This window comes from Streptopelia decaocto (genome assembly GCF_964273445.1).
Source record: "Streptopelia decaocto genome assembly, chromosome: 2".
NCBI classification, from domain to species: Eukaryota; Metazoa; Chordata; class Aves; order Columbiformes; family Columbidae; genus Streptopelia; species Streptopelia decaocto.
This window is the reverse complement of record NC_138655.1, coordinates 125,798,712-125,811,480: the sequence shown is the minus strand read 5'-3', so window position 1 is coordinate 125,811,480 and position 12,769 is coordinate 125,798,712. Positions and strand designations below refer to the sequence as shown.

At 36.3% G+C, this 12,769-nt stretch overlaps 1 protein-coding gene across 13 annotated transcripts in view; it reads right to left on the bottom strand.

Annotated features, from left to right (window-relative positions):
• The window catches only part of TBC1D5 (TBC1 domain family member 5), a 315,400-nt gene that overhangs the window by 134,837 nt on the left and 167,794 nt on the right, over window positions 1–12,769 (bottom strand). For all 13 annotated transcript variants that reach the window (XM_082046566.1, XM_082046568.1, XM_082046562.1 and 10 more), the window contains 4 exons: window positions 9,051–9,159; window positions 7,178–7,267; window positions 7,001–7,072; window positions 3,327–3,394 (listed from right to left, as the gene is read on the bottom strand). In XM_082046566.1, coding sequence (XP_081902692.1) covers window positions 3,327–3,394; window positions 7,001–7,072; window positions 7,178–7,267; window positions 9,051–9,159 — 339 coding nt within the window. The remainder of the gene's footprint in view (window positions 1–3,326; window positions 3,395–7,000; window positions 7,073–7,177; window positions 7,268–9,050; window positions 9,160–12,769) is intronic.

The following is a 12,769-nucleotide window of genomic DNA, read 5'->3' as shown; positions in this document are numbered from 1 at the left end:
ATACTAAACCAGAAAAAAAATGGAAGATGCTCGTGCAATTGCAAAGGTTTGGTAGAGGATAATACTAGCCACTACCCCCCACTCCTCCCCACACTGCCATTGCTCACTTTTTTCTTGAAAAGGAGTAAATGGATGTATAAAGCTAGCTCTCCCTTCCAGCAGTCTCACCTCTTACACAGACACTAGATTTTGTCTCCTGTGTTCATACTCAATTAATTCCTGTTTCTTCCCATCTCTTCTATATGCTTAGGAATGATGTAGCACCCAAGGGCTTCTCCACTACCTTTTTTATGGGTGTGCAGGTTTTTTTGTTGTTTAGGAGATGGAGAGTTTGAAACAGCAGCATCCACCACTACTCATCTTCACACAGCTTCCACTGTCCTAAATGGTGATTGTTACTCCTGAAGCAGCATCTAGGTATACCAATATATAAAAATAATACTACAAAAGAAAAGAAATTCACTTGATTCACTGGGAATGCCCCCTAAACATTTTGTTTTCTTAAAATACTGGAAAAAGAAAGAGGGCAATCAAATATAGCCTTTCACAACCCTAGACGTACAAGGTGATGCCAGAAAGCAGACTGGTATTTTGATTCAACTGGTAGCTAGATGCTCTTGCATCTGTCAATCTGCTGATTTCCCTTTCTGCAGGACACTTTAAAAAATTCTTCTTTATCACTTATCTTCTTAAACATCACAAAATAAATCAGCATTGGTCCTTCATACATCTTTTGAATGACAGTAATTAATTATTGCATTCTTAAGCCTATTATGAGTTGCTATGGTGCTAGTTCACATACACCTGTTTTTTTTACTAGAATAATAGATTGCAGTATTATAGACATAACCTGGTCACAACTATCTACATTTAAAGTAAATCTTTTACTTGCATTATAGTAAACTTCCCTTACCCTCCTTCCCACCCTCATTTTTAGAAGCTTCTCACTTGAGACTGAAAGAGATGGTGTTTGGTTCCAGGTCAAAAGTACATGTTCCTAGACAGCTAAAGGAAAATCCATTCTGAACCTCTACACTACTACAAAAAATAAGTCAGGTGATTAATTAGAAATGTTGATGACTAATGAGTTAGGACTAACTTAAAATCCTTCCCTACTTTCCTTGTAAATCTTGGAAATCCTTATAATGTAATGGGGAAAAAATTATATACAGACATTATGGCTTGGATTACTCACACCTGACTTTAGGTTACTACAGTTGAGTTAGGCACAGGTGAGCTAGAAGTCTTCTATAATTTCTGAAGAAAAACATACTTCTCTACAGTATGATTTATCAGATCCATACTAGATATTTACTTTAGGAAGAGAGGATTTTTGTCTCAGAATTCTTCAGGTACATAAACTCCAAAGGATGATTAGCGCAGTTTTGAGCATCTGTGTTTTACAAATCTAGTTATTAGGTGAGATATGAATATGAATATGACAAACACACAAACTTTATCACAGTTCCCTTTAGGTAACAGAAATCTGAAATTTAAAACAATTTAAACCAATACCAATTTAAAAAGCATATTTCTACCCACTTTTCTCATCTATTATTGCTACACTTCAGTGAATTCTAATAAAAACATTATAGAGCAAATTGTTAACTGCTTTGATAGATGGGACTCTGGTTTGCTACTCTGTGTGCAGTCAGCATCACTCTCTACAGCACTATTTATTGATGCTCTTGGACGATGGAACGTTGAACTCAACGACAAGGAATATAAAAAGCCATAAGGTAGTGATTATCGTAACTGAATATAATACTCAATTATTTTAACCTTTAATAAAAAGCAATGTAAGTTAATGACAAATTTTTAAATTGTAATCCAGGAATTTATTTAAACAATGGAAATGAAAAGGACAACATTAAGGAGAGGGTACTTATATTCCAAAGCCAAGGAATGTAGAACTTCCTGCTTCTTACACTAATGACAGTTTACAAACAGATACATATGTATATGTAAAACAAACACTGTGTTTTATGATTAGGCAAACAACAAGTGTATGTATAAAGGCATGTAGTTTATCAGATAAATTCATGTTACTTTGATAAATTTTGCTCCTTCATTGTTTGACTTAATTTGATACTGTATTTTGATAATGTATACTGCTATTGTTTCAAGTAGACTTTATTTTGTATAAATATGTAAATTAAAATGTCTTTAGTCACTGTTATTGATACTAGTATTACTTACTCTGCCATTTGCCAGAGTGAGAGTCTGGACTTTGTGTATGTTTATATATATATATATATATATTTAAATAATAGTCTTATATCCCACATAACCTCCATACAACTTTTCATTCTCCAATTATAGCTTAGATATGTATGTATTTTAATCTTAGAACATCCTGAACTGTTTACTTTAACAAACAAAAAATACCATCTGTGAGAATGCACACGAAAGCATACTCAGGTTTTAATTATATATCTCATGGCAAAATGCATTCAAGAATGGGTCTAGGGACAAACATATGAAGTATTCCAAAATCAGACAGCAATGATTTCTTCTGCATGACTTTATTCCTGTAAATGAAAATATGTGAGCTTGGGATTTGTAAAATCTACGACTATCACCACTTTTTTTCAAGGTATAAGGAAAAATATTTGCAATACAGCAAAATTTCACATGGTAGCAAAACAGTAATTGAGTTTAATGAGATTTACACATCAGTTAATGTTTCCACTCTGAAATATTTTCAGGAACTGAGTGTTCTAACTCAAACAAGTTCCTAAACAGGAATGATCTAAGGGCCACGAAGATGAAAACATAATCACTGTAATACTGGGATAAATTTTAAAAGGCATACGCCACAAAGAACACTAGAAAAGTGATAAATAAAAACAGAAATGCTTAACTTCTCTAGATGAGTCACACTTCCCTTATTAATTACAAACTGCTTTTTTATTATTGATTGAATAAAGTGTTAAGAATTAAAGAATTGAAGAAAGTTATCTGCTCAGTCTTTTATTGTAATCATTATTTAGTTAAAAGACCTTTCTCTTACCTTCTCTTTGCTTCATATGGAAAATTCTACTCTAAATTTCACATAGTAATACATTTCCTAATATCTTAATTTAGAAGAGCTTTTCTTCAATGATACCAATAAATCTCCAGGGTTTAATGTCTAACTCGATTTTCTCATTTTTCACTCCAAGAAAGCTGTATTTTTATACACTTAATGTATGTTTCTACACATTCATGTTCAACAATCCTGACATTTACAATAACCCAAGTCAAGAAAACACAATATAATGTATACCACATAAAAACACAGAATCTAAATTTATATATAGAAATTTCTTTAAAGATCTACATACGTTCTTGTCACATCTTGTTCAATCATTGCTCGAAGCTCTTTATCCTGGAAAAATTTATTCCAAAGACTCTGAAATAAGGAAAAAGAATTGTATGAAACAGAGACTTCTACTAATACTTAAGGCTTATATACTACATCAGCAAAGTACTGTACAAATATTAACTAATTAATCCTCAACATTCCTGGTAGATAGGTATATCAATATTTTGTGGGTGAAAAAGAATGCTGGTGACCAACCCAGCGTATCTGAGAAAGTCAGTTTAAATCAGAGATGAAAACATTCAAGGTCCTGGATCCTTGTTTCAGGCTCACTCCATTTGCTCATTGGATGGCTGTGGGTTTGCGAGTTACTTGAATGGGGTCTATGAAGAATATTTAGAAAGGCAGAGTAAATTCAAATGTACCAGAACCAGTAGTCCTACTGAAAAAAAAAAAAGAGTATTTCACTCACAGAAAAAGGTTTATGCCACCATACTGTACTACATTTCTCCTATGAATGTACAGACTCTCATAAGAAGCTGCTATAATTTCCATACTAAGAACTTGTTTGCAAGTAAACTAGTTTGTCTTAGTAGAGGCAAAATCAAATAAGGAATGTACGATCATCAAATACCTATCATGAAAATGACATCATTCTAATGGTACATATACAATGTGCAGGTCAAAACTAACCATTCTAAAAAAGTTCTTATAGGAAACACCAGGGCACTTAAATCTCACTGTCAGGATAAAAAAAAAAATAAATTAAAGTGTTTGAAGTAGGTTTAGCTGCTTCTATATCTGTGCTTATGACCATTTCTGTTCTCTTTGGTTTTTATGCCTTGTTTAATGATATTTTCCAAAAGCTAACCTGAAAGAAATCAGCAAATGTTGTTGTTTGTATGCTACAGAAAAAGTATTGTAAAAAGCCCATTCTTTACTGTAAAGGGATTGTAGCTTGGCCACACTGATCAAATACAGAAGGAACAAAATCTACAGCAGTCTTTTCATGCAGGTCAGTTTTCAGACAGCAGCAGCACCAGTGAATGAAATACTGTACAAAGAGAGTGGCTACAATACTTCTGGAATTTCATACACCCCTGTAAACAATTTCATTGCTGTGGTGCTTGTGCTCCACAGAAAGAAAGAAAGGAAATTAATGTTACCTAGCAGAAGTAAGGTAAAATAACAAAAAAGAAACTATTTCTATATCGGTGTTAAGGAATTGGCTGGATGGTCACGCTCAAAGAGTTGTGGTCAACAGCTCAATGTCCAGGTGGAGACCAGGGATGAGTGGTGTTCCTCAGGGGTCAGTATTGGAACCGGAGCTGTTTAACATCCTTGTTTGTGACATGAACAGTGGGACTGAGTGCGCCCTCAGCAGCTTTGCCAACAACATCAAGCTGTGGGGTGCAGTAAACAAGCTGGAGGGAAGGGATGCCATCCAGAGGGACCTTGACAAGCTTGAGAGGTGGGCCTGTGCAAACATCAAGAGTTTCAACAAGGTCAAGTGCAAGGTCCTGCACATGGGTCAGGGCAATCCCAAACACAAATACAGGCTGGGTGGAGTAGGGATTGAGAGCAGCCCTGAGGAAAGGACTTGGGGGTGGCTGTCTGTTGATGGGAAGCTCAACATGGCCTAGCCAGGTGCACTTGCAGCCTGGAAGGCCGATCATATCCTGGGCTGCATCAAAGCAAGCACAGCCAGCAGCTCAAGGGAGGTGATTCTCCCCCTCTGCGCCCGTCAGACCTACATGAAACCTGGAGAAGGACTTTTTACAAGTGCAGGTAGTGACAGGACAAGGGGTAATTGCTTTAAACTGAAAGAGGGTGTATTTAGATTGGATATAAGGAAGAAACTCGTCTCTATGAGGGGGGTGAGGCACTGGAACAGGCTGCCCAAAGAAGCTGTGGATGCCCCATCCCTGGAAGTGTTCAAGGCCAGGTTGGATGGGGCTTTGAGCAACCTGGTCTAGTGGCAGGGGGGTCAGAACTAGATGATATTTAAGGTCCTTTCCAACTCAAACCATTCTATGATTCTATGATACCATACAAACTACAAAAAAAATCTCCAAACTTTAAAATTCATTATGTCCTTGATGATGTCTTATGTAAAACCAGTATCTTTTTAACTCGTAGCTCTTTTCAAGCAGCTAGATCACATTTTGAAACTCCCCTGTCCCTGCTCTCACCCCTGTCCATCAGAGCAAAGAAGGAAGGGAACAGAATCTGCATTGCGAGAAGGACGCAAAAGCCAGGACACTGAAAGGGTAAAACATTAAGTCACTGCAGATGCTCAAAGGCACTTTGCTCTTAATTTCTGTGCCTGATTTAGCCCGTGGCTTTGTTTTATAGATTAATCCCATGGCACATACTCTGACATGTTAACCTTTGTCTTCTGTCTCCTAAAGCAGAAAGAAGATTGTACCTCTGTGTATAATCACAAACCACAGCAGAAAAACTTTAAATCTTATACATTTGACTCAACTTTCTGTCCAGCTGGATGCAAGGATGGTTTGATGGCACGCACAGTCATACTGGCTGCAGAGCCACCAATGTGCCTATCATCGATAATTCCATGTTTCAACAAGCAAATCTCTCCTTCTACATTAAATATGAAGCAGAGTACCACACTACATAAAAACAAAATATGGGCTTCCATTTGTGAAGAAAATTGAAGTACAAGAAGTACCAAAGACATCTGTGACAGTCTTTCCAGGTGTATATCTCTTAAATGTAGCTAAACAAATTATTTTCATGGTATTAAGTTATTTTGAAAAATTAATTAAAAAAAATTTCAAAAATGGTAGCATAATTAACAGAAAAGCTTAAAGATATGTGCTGTAAAATAATTAAGAGCTTTTCATTTATAACAAAATTCAGTAGAAAAACAGTGTAATAAAAAAAAGGTTGCCCAAAATTAATCTCCCAAATCTACATGTAAGCCCTCCTCAAAGTGTCATGAGTTCAAAAATATCAAGCTACTAGGAGGTCCTATTAATCTTGGCGAGAGTTGGATGCTCTGCACTTGAAGACAGTCAGGCCAAATACTTTAACCACATTTTCAATATTTCTTTAAAATCTGCATCTTTCATTTTGCAGCTGGCAAAAGAAACTTCTGTTTCTTTTATCTATAAAGAAAAAGAATTAAAACCCTTGCAAGAAATGCCTATCTTGCAGCCTGGTACTTTACACATTAACTCAGCACCTATAACTCAAACATAAAACAATTCTATTTTTGCTAGAGAAAAACTTCCAAGGCTGAAGAGTTTTCCAGTGAGGGATTCTTCAGTATTTGCTCTTAATAGCATTCCCTGCATATTGACCATTTAAACACTCCTTCAACTGGAGCCATTTTACATATAAAATGAAAACACAGAGCAATAAAAAAGCCTATCAGTTAAAGAAAGGATATACCGTGAAACTGGACTTAAAGTCCAGCACTCATTTTTGGTTCATCACTGCCTTCCCTGCAATAAGCCCTGAAAAATCAGAATATTAACCTGGAGATGAGCATTTCTGGTTGTTGAGCAGAGGCTGTGAACCAATTGTTAACACAAGTCAGCTTGGAAATTTAAGAGGGAGATTTTAGCACATGCTATTTTGCCTTCTTCAGCAAGAACTCACTTGTGTCAGCATGATGATGATTATGAGAATTTTAGTAGCACGTGTTCATAAAACCAAGGGTCAACTTACCCCCTCGTCCTGAGAGAGTGGGTTGTTGATTATCAGATCTTGCTGTCCTGCTTTCCGAGGGTTTGTAATGTGCTGGGTAAAAACAAGAACAAAAAAAAAATCAAACTCTCTTGTAATATAAGTATTAACATCTATGTCAAAGCATGAGAGTACAGAGCCTATTTTGTACCAACTTACAATTTCTTTGATCTTATTGTACGACGTTCGTAAGTCTGAAGTTGTTTTAATCCATTGACTTCTATCTTGAGGTAGAACCTCCAGAAATAACTATCAACAAACAGAAGAAAACCATTAAGTTTCATCAGTTTAACATACGTTTTCATACAAATCCTACCAGACAGTATAAACCAACCCAGAAAGGAGGAGCAAGTACTCTACACATATGAACGCAAAAACCTATAAAATACTCCTAGCTTTAGCAGTTTCCAGTCAATAAACAAGAAGCTAGAAACAATAGCAGTTCTACACTATGAAATAAAGCATTATAAAACCTGAAGTCACAAACTCAAGCTTTGTAAACTGTCACAACTTCAGTAAAGTTGACTGAGACTTCCAAAGCAGAAACAAAATGCAGACATGAAAATAAACAAAACTCGAAGCTATTTACAGAACACCAATGAGCTAATGCAAAATGCTTAAAACCAAACATGACTGCAGAGCAGAAACTAAGCACTCAAGAGATACATTCTACCTAAGAAATGTAGAAATGGAAAATCTTAATCTATAGAAAAGAAACATGCTCTAGAATTCAACAAGACAGTTAAGAAAGCCAGCTTTGCAAAAAGTCCTTGAGAATGCCTACATCCCATTCTTTCACATTTCTGTTCAAAAATTATTAGAAAGAAACAACTATTGGAGAACACTATTTAATTGCCTATAAAATAAGGAAAAAAACAGAGTACTGTCTCACTTTTTCAGCATTTTTATTTACACATTATAAACTGTTGAGAAACAGTAAATACTATCAAACAAGAAAATTCCCAAATTACTAAAAATACTTAACAAAACCTAACAAAAACATAGACAATATTTTTAAAACAGGCAGTCTAAAACAGAGTCCTAATCCATATTGGGACATGCAAATAAAACCAGCCTTATTTCTAAAATAGAAACACTCATTGATTTAATTAGTGGACAATGAGAGACTTAATGCTTTTGTTAGTCCAGGGGTTTGAGGTATGACCTCTTAATGTAGAGGCTCAAGAAGAAGTAGACTGGTAAAACAATGCTTGTGGCATATACTCATCTGGCCTCTGGAAGAAAGTGTTTTGATTACCTTTAAATTTGTTGAATCCTAATACATTTCAAATTTCAATTTTCAAATTTCTTTCATTTTCTTTTGATAGGTCTTTGTGCCAAAGTGAAGCTTGAGAAATTCCAAGTGAGGTAATTTAAATTATTGGTGCAAACACACAGCAACTTTACTAGGGAAAATGTTCTCTACTGTCATAGTTCGTGGAGAACAGAAGACCTGATGCCAGGGCAACAAAATTCTTTCGGACTTTATGTAGCATCTTGGCATTACCTGCCTTTCTTTCTCTCTTCCCCTGCAACTTAAAAAAACAATACAGTAAGACACCTCTGAGGGCCTGTTCTAAGATTGGAGGACCTGGCTTCCATTCCTATGCACTCATTACAAGAGGGATTGGTCTTCATTTTCTCGTTCCACTGGGAAATACTACTAGCAGAAGCGTCAGACTGATTTTAAAGGAGTTCCACAAAACATAAATTGTGAGACAAACTTTCTTTCCAGTGCATGACTTCGTGCACGGAGACTGAGAGATGGCTGTGTGGCATTCAATTCTAAACACACCACCCAGCACAAAGACTTTTTTTCCTAGTAATCTTTTGCTATCACCTGCAATTCAGCTTTAAGGCAACTCGATACGATTAGCAAATGTCCTATGAATTATAAAAATGAGCAGGAAAACATCGGGATGAAGTCTCTCGGAAAATTCATGATTCTTTGCATCAATAATCTTCCAGCGCATCAGGTAATGTGTTGATATATTGCAACCACAAACTGTAAATAAATATTTTCTCTTCTTACCTTCCAGCAAACACTACGGAACCTGCTGCTTCTCAGCTGCCCATTAATCCCCTTCAGCCGTATAGTTGCCAAGTAATTGTTGTTTACAAATAGTTCTTCCCATTCTTTACTGTGCGCAAAGGCAAAAAGAATGAACATTTAAACAACAAAATAAATAGCCTTAGCTGATTTAAGGACTATATGATACCACACAATTTTGGATAAACAGAGGAAAGGAACTTTTTCTTTAATGTATATATTTAGTTGTGTACCATTTCTAAACGCATGGCTGTCTTTTTGGACACATTTCTTCTTTGGATTTAATGAATATGTAGATCGCTATAATTATGCCAGCTACTGAAATTCATAATGTCTATGGAGGCTATTCCATTTCCTCTAAAATGTTGGTACTGCAGTTCAGTGAATAAACAAGAAAAATGAATATTAATATCAGCACATTCATGTTTCAGCTGTAGACAAAGAAGTACCTATTCCAAAAATATGCAACAGAGAAGTATACTGTTGACTGTATTAGCTCCTCACATGACATATTTGCTTAAATGAACCTCCTTTTCTTCTTAATGTCAAGCTGGGCAGTTAAGCATAATAGAAGATGACTTTCTTTAACATTTAGTGCTATTTACTATTGAAATCACTCCTACTTCTTTCTACATGATCAGTTTTAAAATTTTAACAGGTGCTAGCAAATTTAAAAAAACACCAAAAAATTAAAAAGCCTCACTGTATAAACTGTTAAAGGCAAGCTTGAGTACCTTGCAGTACCTATGGCTGACTAGATAAACAACCTAAATATGCCTCCCAGGCATGCAGGCACCAGGGGCCTAACACCTGTGCCTCATTAATATACAAGTAAATCTGCTCTACTGGGAAACAATTGGAAATTAATTGTCCCAAACCATCTACTGAGTTTGAATAAAAGAATTAAATCTATATTTCCTGCACCTTCTACTGAAACGAATCTCAAGAACAGTATAAGCCATTTGATGGTCTTAGTAGCCCAGGACCTGCGCACAGACTTTCTGCAACCACTCTAAAATCCAAAGGGTAATTTAAATGTAAAGAGCTGGGTTATGTGCGAGGAGATGCGTTTCAGATTTATTTTCAATGCATGTCCTTAAGGTGAACATCTCATTCTCCCACTGTCACATGGGAGACTATTACTTCTCCCTGGGAGACCAAATGAAACCAGAAAGAGGGAAACTACTGTTGTGACTCCAGGGTAAGATCTCACCAGATCTGCTTCACTAAGGAGGGTCACAGAGTGGGTTATACTAAATACCAGCAAACTCTGGTTTTGTAAACTGCCCTAAATATATGCAAGTTAGTTAGTTTTCAGCCTTTTAAGCTGAGTTGTGAGGGTGAGATTTTTAAAACCCTGTTTTAGATAAAATTTGTTCAGTTTCAGAACAGAATTATACAATAAAGTTGCCAGGAATAGCTGGAGAACAGAATTGGCGAGGTGGCAAATTCCGGTCCTGTTTCTCTGAGGCAGGAGCGAACTTACACTCCACGCTGAGACCAGAAGCGTTGTGTTTGTGAATGCATGACCTTGCAGCTAGGATTGTTTTATAAAATAATGGGTGTTTACTTCTGGGCCTTGACTATTTGACTATGAAAAGTGAGGTACTCCGGATAAGGACAAAGACAACTGAAGCAGTGTGAGTTTGCAGAGGTTAGGGTTGCTTTCAGCTTCCACCAGCTGCCAATATTCCCAAGTGACCAAACAGCAGCAAGTAACTCCAAAGGTGCGGAGCAGCTTCCTTCCTTCCTGCCACATCCCCCCTTCTCCAAGGCAAAAGTACTATCTGGTCATTTCACTGGCTTCCCACCTCCAGTTCATCCTCACCTTCTGCAGTGAGCTGCCTACAATTGTTTACCACGATTCTGTCTCCTTTAAATACAATGTATGGTAGATAGCAGACACAGCTTGAGAAAAATCTGGACCTTTCTTTCAGAGTCATTTATACTTCAGTAACTATAGCATATTATGCCTATCTAAATAACCCTGCTGTTTCTATCATGTATAATATTCTTTGTTTGCCATTGTAAATTTTGTAGCATCGTTGGCCATTACAACTACTGCCAAGCTGCCTCCCTAAGGTAGCGATGCTTCAAGAGTGACACATTCCCCTGTGCGCACTGCAGGTCAGACTCTGAAGCTCTTCACATTGTTCTGCAAGCAGATGACATTCCCACAATGTCTTTGAAAGTGCTGGTATGTCAGCTGAGTTAGCAAAAGGTTTCAACCTGTGTAACTGTGAATAGAAAGAACAGAGAGGAAAGAAACTCTCCAGGTTATTTTTTTTCACCAACTGCTGGGAGTGATTGCCCCACAGTAAGAAAGTAATTTCAACACTTTTTAAACTGTATTAGCACAGATACTATGCCTCTTTTTCTTTTTTTTTTTTTTTTCCCCAATTTGTAATGCGATTCCAAACACGTTTTGAACAAAATCACATTTAAAACAGCCAAAAGAAATTTGGCAAGATCATATCTTTTCTGCATCCCCCTTGGCTGCTGGGATCACTAAAAAGAAAAGTTATGAGCAACTGAAAAAAAGGACTTGGAAGCTGGAATCTGCTTTAATTTTAGCAGAGCTGAATGATATCTAAAATCCTTTCTGAACAGCATTCATTAATTCATTGCTTAAATATTTTTTAATAAAAGCTAATAAATTAAACCTTACAATTCTAGAGACTGTTTGAATAATGGTAACGGTGGTAATACCAACAAGCTATCAGTTTTAAAAGGATGTATTTTAAAATGACATAGCCCTACTCTGTAAACCAGTATCTTATGAGCCTCGCTAACCCTGGCTTGCAGAAAACTCATTGGTCAAAGCGAAATAAGCAATGAAGATTTGAACCCAAGTCTATCACATCCCATTTGCTTCACTGAAGTGAAAGACTTCAAGAGCCAATTGGAGCCACTTAAAGTATGAATAAGCACATGCTATTGTTTTTAATCAAACTAGAAAATTAAATGCCTAATCATGTGGTAATACCACCTTTAGGTTATACAATTAAAATAAAGGCAAATGCCAATGTTAATGTTTTCTGGTTATTCTGCACATATTTTTCATTTCATGTTCTTAGGTAAATATCCTAATAGACTATTGTACATATTGTAAAGTTTTCTAAAGCCTGCACAAAGGAAAAAAACAACTCGATTGTTTCTTTAAGAAATTTAATTTCACATGCTGTATCTATGCAGTAACTGTTCATTGTAAAAGATTTACTACATGAGGAAGGGACAGTCGCACTACTTAGAAGTGGGAAAAGTGCTCAATATGTACAAATGAAAAAGCAAGCAAATCAACGGAAGGGATGAAGGTTGCAGATTTGTTCTGTGAGGTTTGTTCTTAGTTCTCATCTGCTCCTTTCTGTCTTTTGAAACACACATTTATATCATAACTACAAGAGTTTGAATCTGCAAAAGAATTTTATTTGGGGTCCACTCTAATACACACACTTTCTTGCTTAAAGGAATGAGGTGGATCTCCTAGAAAACCATATAGAGGCATATTTATTCTCCTCTTTCTTTCCAACAGGATGTGTTTTGGGGATCTGATGCTTGTTAAGATAATTATGAACATTAGGTTTTCAGAGATAAAAGTCCAAAGACTCGGAAGAGAAATGTCTTTCTCTGATGACACATTGTAAGGAAGGGAGTACGAGGAGGACTTCACATCAGGAAGACTAAATAAAATTTTACATGCA